This window comes from Triturus cristatus, chromosome 1_2 (assembly GCF_964204655.1).
Source record: "Triturus cristatus chromosome 1_2, aTriCri1.1, whole genome shotgun sequence".
Lineage (NCBI taxonomy): Eukaryota > Metazoa > Chordata > Amphibia > Caudata > Salamandridae > Triturus > Triturus cristatus.
This window is the reverse complement of record NC_140580.1, coordinates 1,057,878,721-1,057,894,875: the sequence shown is the minus strand read 5'-3', so window position 1 is coordinate 1,057,894,875 and position 16,155 is coordinate 1,057,878,721. Positions and strand designations below refer to the sequence as shown.

Here is a 16,155-nt window from a genome sequence, read left to right as displayed (position 1 = left end):
GGTGCGATGTATGAATATAGCTATCTGGAAACTCTAGGTTGTGTCCCCATTGTTGACATCTTTCAATGGGCGTGGCCAAATGTCACTTTTACTGGCATGTCATTTTTATACATAGTATGAAATTCCTCGACTCATATTACTTGCAGGTTTCACATAGATCTCTGCAATTATGTTCTTAACTAAAGGCTAATATCTATCCCCTAATTGAACAGATTGATTCTTTAGTGGTGAATGCCTAGTGAGCACCTATATTGGCACAGCTCAAGGTCACTCCTCAATTAAATCCTACTTGAGTGCTGCACATGTAGCTCAAGTCACTGGAGAGTGCTATATTGTGTATTGGCCAACAATGGAAATTCAGGTCCTTCTCTTAGCTGATGTAATACTATTTGTTGTGTATTTAATTATTTAGCATTTATTTATTTGTAAAGCATACTTTGACTCAAGGGCATATTGCTACAAGCAACTGTGACCTGTTTGCTAGATTTGTTTACTAAATCTGACATTCTGGAAGTTTGTCTGAGGTTGGGTGGAAGCCATCACCATTGTTTCTGGCCTATTTACTACAGGCGATTCCATCACTCTCTGACAAATAACAACCGCTGGATATGCGAACGTAGTCACGAGTCCTACGCAAAGAACTACTCGATTGTCTTCAAGAATGATGAACCACTAGCTGGTCGGAATATGAGGCATCTTCCACTCCACCAGGTAAGTGCAGGTACCTAGGGTTTCAGTGAAAGTCGTGTAGTATGTGGTTGAGTGGTTGGACTTTGCAATGATGTTGCATATGTGTTTTAAGGCTGACTTTCTAAACGATGACTTTGTGTGGCCACACCATCTTTATATGTGTCTTAACCCTGAAATTTTCTGGTTATCTGGCTATAGTGCAAGTTCATGAGTGTATGCTATTCTTATGGGTTGTTCTGAGGGAGGATGACTTGACCCACCCTAAAATATTTCCTCGTAAACAAAATCAATTTCATCCTGTATGCACAACACACGTTCAGGCTGTTATTCCGAAAGCATCAAATGCTCACTGTAACCATGAACTATCACCTGCAGCCAATCCCCTTGAACCGTCACAGGTATACAAGCTCTAAGGGTCATCAAATGCACCCGCTACAGTACAGCTAGTAACACTTTTTAGGCCTCGCCTAGGCAGCGCGCATGCATTGCACTAGAAGATGACCTTTAGAAATTGGTCAGCTCTTTTCGAGCACTCGTACTTGTGCTGGCATCCACCTTGCGGGAGCGAGCAGTGGCGCGCACACTAATTGAAAACAGATGGACCGTGCACCGCTGCTCGCTCCTGCAAGGTGGAGCACAAGCACAAGTGCTTGAAAAGCTTGAATCAGCGTGGTCGCTTTCACCATCGCTGCCCCGTCCGGCAGTGGAGGCTGTGCCGCGCCTTTGTTGCCACCTTCTCCCCTCCCCCAGTTGCCCCCCTCACTGGCTCTCCTCCTCTGTGCTTCGAGTTGCCCCGGCCGGCAGTGGAGGCTGGGCCGCGCCTTTGTTGCCAACTTCTCTACTCCCCAGCTTCCCCAGTCCCTGGTTTTCCTCCGAGGAGCTTTCAGGAGCCCGGCGGTGAGGTGGAGCCGCGCCTTTGTTGCTCGCCTGTTGCCAAAGAGCTGTGATTACTGCATCAGACGTATCCGATCATGTGAGGTTCCTGCCTCCAGCAGCTCGACCCCGTACCTCCCAAGAGGGCCCCCGGGGTCCGGCGCACATCAAAGGCGCCGCTCTTGATTCCACAAGCAGGTTTCAAAAGGAGCTCAACAGTTTCATCTGCAGGTTTATTGTGCTAATCAGCCAGCAGCAGTCCGAGAGGAGGAGGGCGGGGATGAAGCATGAACGGAGAAGAAAACAGCCTGGAAATGGACTAAGGGAGGGTAAAAAAGAACCGGCTCTGCGCTTTAATGAAAACTGCAACCGAGGATGGGTAATCCTAATTTTCTGCAGTCGGCTCACCGTGTGAAGCCACCCACCCCGCCTCTTAAACCCCACAATCCCTCACGGTGTACAACAAACACTCTGCTTCCTTTCTACCAATGTCCCATAATCTGTCTTTCCTGCCCCTCCCTGCACAAGCTCCATCCAGCAGCAGGAATGCTGAAGCCCCAAACGACCCCTGGCAGATTTGAGGGCAGAGCAATTACTGGACTAGCACAGCCAAGAAAGGCGTTCACGCGTTGGTACTCGGGTGTAGGTAATTTGCACCTTGTAAAATGACGTGGGGCTCTGGTGTAAGAAATCTGGTTATTTTCTCTCTCACTGTAAACTCTGATGATTAAGACACTAGAGGCAAAGCACAGCTGAAGTCTGTTTTTTCTTTGGCAACTTGTTGCTTTACCAGGAGAATCTCTGATGTTGAAGACACCGGTGGGGTATGCAATTCTTTATTTCTTCTTCTCCTTTTTGCTCTTTTCACAGCATGAATTCTTTAATCATGCCGCTAGTGTTATGAAATCCCATTAGCGTTGTAACCAGGCTGGACTCTACAATGCAGCAGTTAGCTTCTTTATTCACACATTAATATAGGTTCAGGAAATATCCAGTTCCGCTGCAAGTTACGCGTACGTTTGTTGACATTGCTCTACTCTCGCTCCCCTGCCTGTCTCACCCTCGTCCTCCCTTGTTTTTCTACAGCCCTTGTTTACTCTGCTGTGAAAAAAACACTGACTGACTGACTCTCTCACTGACTGACTCTCTCACTGACTGACTCTCTCACTGACTGACTCTCTCACTGACTGACTCTCTCACTGACTGACTCTCTCACTGACTGACTCTCTCACTGACTGACCCTCTCACTTGCTCTCACCGACTGATTGACTCTATCACTCTCACTGACTGAATGACTCTCTCACTGACTGACTCACTCTTACTGACTGACTGTCTCACTCTCATTGACTGACTGTCTCACTCTCATTGACTGACTCTCTCTCACTGACTGACTGACTGACTCTCTCCCTCTCACTCACTGACTAACTGACCTTCACCTTCCTGTTATTTATGCCCCCCCTAACAATAAAAACTATAACAAGCAAACATTGAGACAGGCAGATACAAGTTGCCAGCATTGAAAGGACAAAAAAAACCTCAAGACATTATTTATTATTAATACTCTTTGAATATGGTCGTTCAGTTGTACATGATGACATAATGCTTTCTTGGTCATATCTAAGGTAACAAAAATGCTACGGACACTTCTTTATTATAACTTTTCAGCATGTTGCAGACTTCTGTACAGCACAGCTTAAAGACATAGTCAAAGTCAATATATCTGGTCAAACACTTATAAGTTCCCAAAGGCGAGACCTATTGGCTATGCCAATGCTTTTCAATGATAATACACTTCGTCAAGAAAAAGCTGAAAGCTGTAGGGTATGGCCAAAAGGCATTGGCAATACCTCCAATGGCGAAACCTTTTGGCTTGTTAGTAAACCAGTTGCATGACCTTTGCCATGGGTGATGGGTTGGGTGTGTGCACATGTGAGTGACAGCCCTTGGAAGATAGGCCTTTCAACAAATGTAACATCATGGATACTAAATGCTGCACCACTCACTGGCAGAAGTAAAGGCATGCAAAAGTGATACACTTGGATAACAGAAACCAAAGCACATTATGTTAATGACAGGCATTAGGGGATCAATGTGAGAGTATGTGGTGGTCCAAGCTTACCATACCTCCGGTGGTGATCAAAGTGGCACATCTGCATGTTCAAAACAAAGCAAGTGCTCCAAACTGGTACGAGTCCCAATTTAGAATTTTTATTTATTTTTACAGATAAATACAGACCGAAAACAAAGTGTTTCCTGTCTGCATTTATTTTTAACACTGGAAACATAAATACAATTAGGTTTCCAGTGTTTGACTCTCCATGCTGTCTTTCATGAATTACAGGTCAACAGCTGAGCAGACAGACAGCATGGGGAGTTAAAAAATAGTATAAGATTTTCTTCAAAACAGGCATATACCAACATTTATTTGTAGTATAATGCTAAAGTATGAGTACGTTTCTCAAATAAATGTGGACATATAAGATTTTACATCTTTATTGATTCTCCGAATACAAAATAAATATGGATAAATACCAACAAGATGGGCAAAATATAAATATTGATAAATACAGACGGAAATGTTAAAAAGCAAAATACCATAAAACAGAGAGTCCTACACATAATCCATCATCTGCTGCAGAATTTAACAAAAATATTTTATTTCTAACTCAAATGGTTCAACATTTACTAAAACCGCATTAACTTTTGTTTGCATGCAGGGGAAAGTCCTTTGCAAAGGCTGACCGGTCAACTTTCTTTTGCTTATTGCTACATATGGGTGTTAGACTGGTACTAATGAGGTGAAACCTTTGCACAGACAGTGTTAACATGTGTAAAAAACAATGGCATACTGTTAGAAATGGAGGTCTCTAGTTGGCAAGGGTCTGCACCTTTGTCCAAGTAGGGTCCCTTCTTCCTAGTCAGGGTAAGGGAGATACACTTCCAAAATAACCCTGCTCTCACCCCCTTGGTAGCTTGGCACAAGCAGACAGGCTTATCTCAGAGGCAGTGAGAAAGCATTTGTAAACACATACAGTAATACTGTGAAAACACTACAAATGGACACCACACCAGTTTAGAAAAATAAGTAATCTTTATCTAAACCAAACAAGACCAAAACAACAAAAATCCACAATACAGTACTAAAAATATGACTCTCAATAGGTAGAAACAATTATATTCCAAGAAAATGTTGGATTCGACACTTTTACACAAAGTACCTTGGAGCGTTGAAAAATGCAAGCAAGAAGGACCGCAGGGAAGGTGATGCGTCAGTTCCTTACATTCAGGAAAGGGAATGCCCCGGTTCCTTGCTCCGGCGAAGGTGATGCGTTGGTTCCTTACTGCTGCGCAGGGGAGCTAATGCATCAGTTTCTTAACGGAGAGAAGGTGATGCTTCGGTTTCTTACTGCATTGGGAGGTGATGCGTCAGTTTCTTACTGCGTCCCCCAACGATGCAACAGACTTGACGCTTCGATGCAATGTGTGACAATCTGGTACGATGCAATACGTGAAGACCCGGGATGCGCTGTGATGATTTCAGCCCAGTCCCTTTGATACTTTGGTTCTTCTCCAACGGGGCCTACGTCGGAATCGGTGCGGTGATATCGGACATCGGAGATCAGTGCGCAAGATTTGTCTCATGGCAGACACTTTAGCTGCGAGCAGGCGCTGCATCGATTCTTTGGTGGCGAATGCGTCGGAAACAGGCGATGCGTTGATTTTTCACAGTTCTTGCAGTTTCCAGTCTCCAAACAACCTCCAGAGTTTCAGAACACTGGCAGGCACCGCTCAGCAGGTGAGAACTCCCAGCAAAGGAGTTCAGGGGGGCTGGGGGTGAAGTCTTTTCTATCCCTGAGACTTCCAACAGGAGGCAAGCTCTACTTCAAGTCCTTGGAGAAAACTCTAACAATAGGATGATGAAAGCACAGTCCAGTCCTTTCTCTGCCCAAGACAGAAGCAACCACTGTAGGCCAATCCCAACACCACAGGGGCAGTACTCCTGCTCCAGCTTTCCCGGTTCTTCTTCCTGGCAGGTTCCTTAGTTCAGCAGTAATCTAAAGTTCAGGGGTCTGGGACCCACTTTTCATAGCACAGATTCCTTTGTTCTCTGGTGCCAGAGAAGCTCTTTACCCAGCCAAAACCAGTTCTGTCCGCTCTGGTGCAGCTGCTTGGCAGGAGGTGGAAACAGCATTGTCCAAAGCAGACCAGGACCATTCGGTGTGTAAGAAATCTCCTCCTCCTACTCTAAATGCAGATCCGGTCTATTCAGCCCAGCCCTGACTCATTCAGGAAAGGTAGGACACACATCAACCCCCCCAGAGTGGCCGTCTGAGAGAATGTACATCCCCAGTCCCTGTCATTCAAAAGCCAGATAGTCAATACACAAACCTAGCAGCGGTACACAGGATGGCTAAGCAAGAAAATATGACAGTTGAATGAAGTGAAATTACACTCCTTTACCAAGCGCACAGCGTTGCGTGATTTTCACACATTTCTGTTTTTAGTTTCAAAATAATTATTCCAAGTAATCCAAGAATTGTTCATAAATTTGTTTGTCTTTATTCTTCTTGTCAAAACACACGAAAGATGCTGATGTTTTCAATATTTTTTCCTCATGTAACAGATATGCCCATCCAGGCCTTTTTCTGCACACGCTAGAATCCATCAAATATCCTCAGTCATAAATGCTGTTATACCCAATGCATTTCAAGCCTTTAGTGGCCCTTCGTCAGGGATTTACTACAAATAAAAGAACAGTGCCATTAGATTGTGTACTCTTAGAAATCTCTACATCTTCGAAAGCAATGTTAAACATGCAAGAAAATATTTCCATGTTTTGCAGCTGACCCCGCACAGCGTTTTCCCTCTACCAACGTAATTAAACAATGCAACAATGTAACCTGTGGCCTTCATCTCCCCTTCTAACTTGCTATCACCATTATCACTTACATCAAGAACGATGCTCCCATTATGTGCAACTTGCTATTCTGTTTAAATGCACAATACTCTGTTTTAAACCGAGCTGGCTTTCATACCTTCATGACTCAACTTCCCATCGTATTTTTTTCTCTTTGAAGATGAAAATGGTGTGCACTGTACTGCTTCTTTACTTAAGCAAGAAAATACCCACTTTCTCACACAATATAAAAATCATCTTTACTAAAAGATGCATTTTTATATTATGAGTTCGGGCATACAAAACACCATCTTTCTATCTTGCCCCAATGGGAAGTTATATGTATACGGTGTTATAAATAAACTTCACTTCTATCCTATGGATCAGATAGCCTTTCAATAGTGAAAAACGAAATTGGCAGTATTTCACAATCAGGACATGCCACGCACATCATGGCATGTACTACCTTTCACATACACTGCACCCTGCCCACAGGGGTACCTTAGGCCAACCTTAGGGGTGACTCACAGGTAAGAAAAGGAAGGTTAGTACCAAACTGCGCACAGACACTGCGGTGGCAGATCTGAGTTACATTTACAGGCTGCTCATGTGGGTGGCACAATCAGTGCTGCAGGCCCACTAGCAGCATTTGATTTACAGGCCCTGGGCACACACAGTGCACAGTACTAGGGACTTACCAGTAAATCACATATGCCAATCATGAAATCACCAATCCATTATAACAATTTAGACAAAGAGCATATACACTTTAGCACTAAGCATTAATGGTAAAGTGCCCAGAGTAAAAAGCAAAACAAAAAACAGGGACCAACACAGTAGGCCAAAAAGCAAAAAGTCTGAGGATAAACCCGCTGGACAAACCAGGTCTAACACAAAGCAATAGGTCTCGCCTTTGGGACCTTATAACTATTTAGTCATGCAACACATTATCCTGGGTGCTACAACATCTACTGTTACTTCACATGCCACTGGTGATTGGCTATTCTGTGGCTAGGAGCAGTGCAGCCTGTGGGACCTGAGCCTGACAATGATGCTATTAATTTGTGCTTAAACGCTATGTTCTATATGGGACATACTTCTCACTGACTCATTATGAGGGTTAGAAAATGTAGTGCACCTCTTTTGGCATTGATGAACTGTGTACACATAAGCTCATAATACCAAAGAACTCTTCATCTCCAAGGAATTCTCCAAACACTGCAGCAAAACAACATAAGTCCCACCCTCCCAAGACCTCTGCAAAAGACTCAGCACCTTCTTCTACCTTAAGATCAAGATGATCTACGACAACTTCAAAAACCATGACCTCCACACCGCTCCTGCTCCCCCTCGAAGTGATGCCACGCGACAAACCCTGCTCGACTGGACCCCGCTCACGGCATTAGACACCTTGAAGGCCATGAAAAGCATCCACTCCAGAGCACCCTCAGACCTCAACCCACCCCACATCTTCCACAGAGCCGCCTCTGCCATCGCACCCGAACTTTGTCAGATGATCAACTGCTCCATTGAGACCGCCACCTTCCCTGACGACCGGAAACAAGCTGAGGTCAAAACCCTCCTGAAGAAACCCTCTGCCGACCCGACGGACCATAAAAACCTCAGGCCAATCTCCCTGCTTCCATTTGCAGCCAAAGTCATTGAAAAGGTCGTCGACACCCAACTAGCAAACTTCATCGAAGCTAACAATGTCCTGACATTTCCCAATCTGGATTCTGTAGCAACCACAGCACCGAGATAGCCCTACTCACCGCCACCGATAACATCCGCTCCCTCCTCAGCTGGGGCGAAACGTCGCCCTCATCCTCCTGGACCTCCCTGCTGCCTTTGACACAGTCTCATACCGCACCCTAGCCACCAGACTCCTCGATGCCAGCATCCGTGACAAGGCCGTCGACTGGATATGCTCATTCCTCACTGGCAGAACTCTGAGATTCAGATTCCTGCCCTACCTCTCGGAACCGACAGAGACCAACTGTGGAGTGCCCCAGGGTTCCTCTCTCAGCCCCACCCTCTCCAACATCTACATGCCCCCCTCGCAACCATCATCAGGAACCACGGGCTCAACATCGTCACTTAGGCCGATGACACCCAGTGTATCCTCTCCCTCACCAACAAACCCAACATCACCAAACACAACTTCCGAGAAGGGATGAAAGCCGTTGCCACCTGGATGAAGAACAGCTGTGAAACTTAACTCATAGAAAAGAGAAGTCCTCATCTAGCGCTCCACCCCCTCCACATGCCTTAGTCCAACCCCTGATGCGTGGTACCTGGCAAGACTGTAATACGCCTGCTGCAAAGGATCTGTGCCATGCATATCAAAGAATAATATTTTATGGGCACAGCTCAGTGGGTTACTTCTGTTTTCACAGAGATTCTGTTGTTACTGTGTAGTCTATAAATTAAATTCGTAATCTAGAACAGTGAGCTATGAACTGCTATCTAAGAGCTGCATGGTACATGCTAGAAAGTGATGTGTTTTTCCCAGTCTTTCTATTTTGATGTTGCTAAGAAAGGTTTGTTTGAGTAGAAATACATTTTTATTAAAGTCGATCCTAAACACTGTGTTATGTTCTGAGCCTGTCCTTCTCCAGACCAAGCACTCTTAAAAAGTGCCTACCAGCTTGGGTGGCATATGAATCTTACACCTTTTGGTCATCTTTGCCTTATGTAACATTTTCTATGCACTAATTCACAAACGTATGATTCATGGTGTCTGGATGTGTGATTTTGAAAATGTGGAAAGGTTTTGCTTTAGGAGCAGGGATTAATGGAGTCCTTTTTAAATGCGGACTGTAACATCTGCAGTTGTCAAGCAAGCATTCACGGCTTTGGGCATTCTGGCTGTTAGATTAAGATGTTTGTTACTGATGAGGTATGTTTCACACATGATTCCCTATTAGGCACACTATGTCATACCGCCTTCAATTCTTATCTGTTTTCGAAGCACCATGTTTGTTGAGACTAAGTGTGATGGGGCAGCACATTGCAAAGAAGGTGGGACTGTGTCTGACAAAGGGTAGGGTGAAAATGCACTGGAGAAAGTTATTTTACATGCATTTCCAATGAATGCATGATGATGCATAAAGCACAATAATGTACTAGATGGTACCTCTGCCGTGAGAGAAGTCCGGTAGAGGCGTGCACCATATGCTGTATATATACACACACACCACACCACACCACCCCCCCACCCCACCCCTATGATGTCCCATTCTTTTTCCATCTTCTTTGTCTCAGGGTAGTAATAGTTAGGGATGTCTCTCAGCCTTGCCATTATCATTATCCCATACATACTAGATGGTACCTCTACCTTGACACTCTTATTGAGAGGCATACTCCCATTCTGTGTGAACCTTCTTTCTCCAAGGGGAGCAGCAGGCAGGAGTGTCTCAGAGCTTAGCCAGCAGCATTTTTCCATACACACTAAATGGTATCCTTGTTTTGAGAGATCTCATGTAGAACATGCTCCATAAGTAGCATGCACACACGGTACTCCCTAGTGCTGACCCCAGTCTGTTTGCCCTATCTTTCACCCAGTACAGTAGCAGGCAGGAGTGTCTCTGAGCTTATCCAGTAGTATTCTTCCACATATACACAATGATAGAGCTCTCATGTAAAACATGCACATAAGCAGTATGCAACTTTATACTCCCCAGAGCTGCCCCTATTCTGTTTCCGTGTGAACAGGACATGGAGAACCCTATATGCCACCGAGAAGCAGGTATTATATTCCATCAATAGTCCTGTGGAAATTATTTATGTTCTACTTCAATCTTATTTTTAAACAAATGTGTGTAGACTCAATTCTATTAGTCAGAAGAAACGTACAGGATGCCTTCTTATTTGAATAGAAGTTAATTTGTTGTCTAGGAACGATATAGCTCCTAAATCGAAAAATAGAAAATACTCTCATGTAATGAAAGATGTAATGAAGATAAACTGTAAACATCTGCGTCGTTGACACGGTGTTCTGTGCTGTAAACAGGAACTGCATTGCTGACACGGATTATCTTTAGGGTTTTTTTTATGGCCATTATTGAGAAAGGTGTATATATTTTCGTTCACACTTTGAGCATTATTGAGATATTGATCCATGCTTTTGCCTTGAAATTTAAGGAGCTGATTATAGTGCCCATTAGTGATCCATAGCAAAGTCGATAGGTTTAAAGGAGTTGCACAGCCTGAGATTTCACTGATCAATGGTGATATGAGAGCCCGACCGTGCGTATGATGAAGAACTATTAGCGGCGATACTACATGTCTCTCGGACCTCTTTCAAGTGTTCGCCGTCCTTTTTCCCCAGCACCCCTCCCCTCAGGGGTGGCAATCTGAGGGATAGCTCCGGGCGTCACAAGCTCTAGCTACGCCTCTGCTTGCACAGGCCGCGCCTGCTCTAAACGTACATGTACTGAGTACACATCTAGCTGTAACCCGAGCCTTAAGAACACAGACAAAAGTCCCAGCTGGTGATGTGCCTACTTACACTTGAGAGAAAAGTTACTTACTTCAAAGAAAAACTGCAAAGATGGCAACCGCACAGATCAAAGTGTATAACTGGGGCCCGTGATTGTTCTCTTCATCCTTAGTAAAGTAATAAATGTGTGGTTTTAAGAACTGCTCTGCTGTGTGCTTCTCAAAGCGCTCACACCTTACAAACAGGAGTGCAATGCTTCGCACATTCACACATGTCAATATTTTACAAATTCCAAATGGTGGGGTTACAGCCACTCCTCTCCTTATACACAAAGATTTTGAATGGCTCACTATGGAGGAATATACATTGCTAGACCTCACTCCTGCAAAGCACTTTTGCTAATTAGAAAAGGTATATTTAACAATCAATGTCAATGAGAAGTACTGTAACTCATTTAAACAAGACTAATGAGGAGGGAAGATGTGCTTTGGAAAAATCATGTTTGGGGTGCGTAATACAGTTAAAAATGGAAGATTCATTAAAATTATTTTGACAGGTGAGCCCACTAAAGCAGAGATTTTACCAACAATTGTTAGAGAAATATGGTTCAATGTACACTGAATTTCACAGTAAATACGTTACCAGGGCGATGGGACGGGCAGTGCAGTGGCAATACGCTAAAGTGGGCAGCATCGCTACATGAAGCAGATGAGACACTGGTGGACCGTGGACAAGTTGTCAGGAGAGGAGCCAGGGGCGGGGGGCAGCGGGTGTTGGTGGTCTACCCCTAAGTATGTGATTGGTGCATAGATTGGTTGGGTGGTGGGCTTTACCTCAGTTGGCTTTCTAAAACTAATTTAGGTAAGGCGTGTGCCACAGGCTGATGATGATATAAGTATATTGATGGCTTGAATCTGACACTGGGGGGGGGGGGGGGTCTAGACCTGGTCTGGCTCTAAGGCAGGACGAATGCAGTTTTTTTTTGCTTGGTTGGTGTAGAGGAAGTCCTGACTGAGCACAGCACTGGTCTGGCAGTATGGTCAACAATTTACTGATATGACTTGCTATGGCTACAGCACGTGTTGGGCAGAGTTGTCATACCCTAGGACGAGCACGGAGATAGCAACACTTTGGATGTATGGTATAAAGTATAGATGTGGGCATGCTGATGGTACCACATTTTAGCTCTGCAGGCTCTACTACACTAATCTCACCCAGAACTACCGCTTCCTGTCCTGCGTATGCCTAGCTTTGCTCTGGGACTTAGAGGACATCCACCTCTGCTTCCCAAGTACCACCTGAACAACTGAGCCGTTAGGCTGTAGTCCAAATGTGCTGCCTGAACACACAAGTGCAGGATCACAAGACAATAAAAGCTAGCAAAGCTCTTTCTTCCTGTCCAATCGCGATGGTACAAGGGGCGGAGCTAAAGCAGACATTACATGGAGCTTGTGGATACTATTAAACGGATGCTTCAGCGTGCTACGGTGTTGGCCCTTGGCTTTTTGAACACTGACAATAACGCAGCTGGGATTGCACAGAGCCTGGTGGTCATATGATCAAAACCTTTTCTTAGAGGCTGTGAGGAGGAGCCAGTGAAATGAACAGCCTAGCAAGCGTGTGCTCTGAATCTCCCCATGTGATACTTGACTGGGGGAGGGAGCAAACAGCGCCAAAGCTGCAATAAGTAACATCTCTATGCGAGATTTACCATGAGCCCTGCACTGGCGTAGAGGTGGCATGTTGCTGCCGGGAGGCACCACAAAGGCATACGGATGTGGATGCTGGCTTTGGCCCTGGGGGCACCGGAGTGCGCACAAAGAATACAGAAGCCCACAAGGAGATCCCTGTTTTTGCCCCCGGGGAACAATGGAGCACGCGCTCAATTGTAGCGTGAAACTGACTCAGGCAGAGAGCGCACGCACATAGCCACTTAAAACACAGTGAAACAAGCATAGGCATAGCCAATAGGTCTCGCCTTTGGGTCCTTATAAGTGTTTAGCCATGCAACAGTTGCATAACTAAATACTTATAAGGTCCCAAAAGCGAGACCTATTGGCTATGCCAAGCGGCCACACGGCCGCGAAAGTGATCGCGATCAAACATCAAAGCGGCCGCGAAAGTGAAAGTAATCACGGTCAAGCGCGGCGCGCGCGCCCGCACACATGCACTGTAGCTCTAGGCTGGCCTGGTAGCACTTTTTGGAGCCCTCTCAAAAAGTCTCGCCAGCCCAGCGCATGCACTGGGTCAGGCGAGACCTAAAAAGGCCCTAAGCAGAAAGTAAAAAGTAGGAGCAGACAAGTCCTGCGGCAATACTCCAGAGCCCACAAAGTACATAAAACACATAATTTTGCAGCGCAAGCACTGTAGGCTTGACCTAAATATGACAAAATAATGAATACTATCACAACAAGCATTTGCAATGCATTGCAATGCAATAGGTCTCGCATTTGGAATAGTTTGAGCTCTTGGCATTGCATATGACAATGCCTTTTTTTAGCGGTGTTTTTTATCAATAATTAAAAGGCATTATCATTTACAATGCCAATAGCTTAAACTCTCTCAAATGCAAGACCTATTGCATCTTCAAGTAAGATGTAACTGTGTCCTACAAGTATACTCCACAACTTCTTGAACTATTGGTCATCTTTCAGTTCTGCCGGGGTTTGATAAACTAATAAAATGGAGAGAACAAAAGTAATGATCATATTGTGTCTCCTATGCTATTTGTTACACCCCTTGTATATATTCCCTGCTTTACCTCTTTTATTTTTTCGACATTAGAAAACCATACCATTCTGATAATAAAACAGCCACGGCTAGACACAGCAGAACATGTGTAACATTACATGTAGTCTCAGGGTTAGCAAAAAGGGGGGTGGGGCTTTACTTAAATATGGAAACATGTCTTTAACTCGATCACTCTGCTCACATAATTTCATAAACAAATGTGTCTAAATTAACACCGTAACCACATGTGCCATTTGAGATATTGCCTACAGATTACAAACTGGAAACCGGTCATAGCAAGTTTACAATTTGGTGCGCCTACAAGCACACATAGGCATACACAGGCAGACACATGCACACAGACTAATCTACACAGACACTTACAAATCTACCCACAGAAGCACTTTCACACAAAAGCAGGCACCCAAAGAGAGACACACTGATGCCCAAAGCCACAAACTTGCAAAGACACACAGATAGGCACTTTAAGGAAAATAACTCGTACTGTGACAAATTCAAACACACGGAGAAACACACAGGAAGGTTATCTCAATTTAGCAATTTATAGCTGACTGCAAGCAGTGATTGACACGAGACAGTGAGGATTAATGCCCAAGGCTGCCATGAGAATTAAGAAGGGATTCATTGAAAGAGTCAGTGGCAAAAACACAGCCTTTATGCTGTGGGCGGTGCCCCAAGAGGCAATGCCCTTGTAACTTCTTTCAGCAGCAAAGCACATCAAAGGCACATCAATTACTGTACTGTAAAACTGACAGGACAGGCGGATATTAATACTCATACCGTGTCCTATATCTGCAGCAGCAAAACGAGAGTTTAAATGCATTAGGGCGGCTGGAGGGTAAACGTAAAGACCCCTAACGAGGTGAAGATTATTTATGAAGTGTGAGGAGGGCTGGGGGCGGGGTGGGATTGTAGGGGGCCTTGGGTGAAAATTCCGGTTCCAGAGGTTGGAAAGGGGCAGTGCTGCATGAGAACAGAACCACGGGTGGTGAATATGCACCCCACACCCTCAGGGTTGGGGATAGGGGCGGGTGTCATAGCCAACGAGCTCCTGTATGATGCTTCACAAAACTTGCAGAGCACAGAACGTATCGCCGACACAGAGATGGAGACGCAAATAACACAGAACCCCTCACATTTCACAAGCCGCATACTTCAAGTGTCAACACGAGCAGGGCGAGCCTGAGGCGATGACCCCTTGGAGTCCTGGCACGAAGGGAGACCGACTCTAGAAGTACTGCCTTGGGGGCCTTGCTGCATCTGCCTGGGCCCAGAGGACTGAGGTGAGCTGGCTTGTGTGGACTGCTCGGATGCCCTTGCCCCTAACAGCAGGGCCTACGGCGTGACCCCTACACCTGGGAGCAAGAGTGTAGCCGGCTGTTGCCATGCTGTTTCGGTGCCCCTTCCCTCCCCACTGAATGAGCTGGCGGCATGCTCCGGAGTCTGGGAACGGATTCAGAGGCAAACTGTTGCCGCAGGGCTGGGGGCCTGGTTCCCTGTTGCGAGGAAGTTGGGTGTCGCCTGGACTTTTTGGGAAAAGGTTCCAGCCCGAACATTGACCTTCACTCCAGGCGAGGAATGCAGGGGCTCTGCGGTATCCAGTCGGGGTGGGGGCAGAATGGCAAGGGCCCTGGAGGATCTTGCGCGGTGTGAGGGTGCCGTGAGAGGTGTGACTCACTCATAAACATACACGGCTCTACAGTATCCAGTCGGGAGTGGGGGCAGGGGGATCTCACGCGGTGTGAGGGCATCCGTTCCTCCCCGTGAGTTCCGACTCGAGTGGAGAAAAAGCTGTCACTATGGCTTCCACTGCCAATTACTTGCGCCACCCTCGGGTGTTCGCGTGCTCCAGGGCAAAGCACTTTATAAAATCACGCCTCGAAGTTCAAAGGACATCTGCCACCTTTAGGCACTAGAACCGAGATATTCAGTCAATCCGTCGGAGCAATGATGATGATATTTGGATACTGGGACATCCGGGGGGGGGGTAAGTTGGGAGTGAGTGGGAGGTTTAGGGAGGTGTGATGGTTGAGAGAAGGTGGCGAAGGCGAGCCTTGCATGAGAGCGTCTGGTGGGTGGCAGAGGGATGAAGGGTGTGCATGGGAGACAGGGAAAGCTGAGATAAAGAATGGCCGTGGCCTCTCCGGGGTGGCGCTGGACGTAGGGAGGGGGTAGTGGCAAGGCTGAATAGTAGGTTGTACCAGAGCGGAGAACTGCTACGTGGCGAATTAACATTTTAAGGACATAGTCCACGATAGTTAGTCCCTGGATTGCCCTGATTTCTTCATGTAGCAGTCGCTGTGTTGCACAAGCCGAGCAGATCGTCAGTACTGCACCTGCACATTGGGCCTCGCGCAATAATCACTCCACGCAAGGTAACTTAGCGTAAAAGGCCATTTATTAGGACAGGGTTGGACAACCATAACCAAACATCACACAAACCCCCCAACAACATAACTTCTCATTCTTCCATTCTCTCCCATACTCCAACTACTCCATCCCA

General features: G+C 45.8%; 1 protein-coding gene across 5 annotated transcripts in view; it reads left to right on the top strand.

Annotated features, from left to right (window-relative positions):
- The window catches only part of SARDH (sarcosine dehydrogenase), a 613,955-nt gene that overhangs the window by 363,743 nt on the left and 234,057 nt on the right, over positions 1 to 16,155 (top strand). For all 5 annotated transcript variants that reach the window (XM_085612553.1, XM_085612590.1, XM_085612570.1 and 2 more), the window contains exon 11: positions 570 to 711. In XM_085612553.1, the coding sequence (XP_085468679.1) occupies positions 570 to 711 (142 nt within the window). The remainder of the gene's footprint in view (positions 1 to 569; positions 712 to 16,155) is intronic.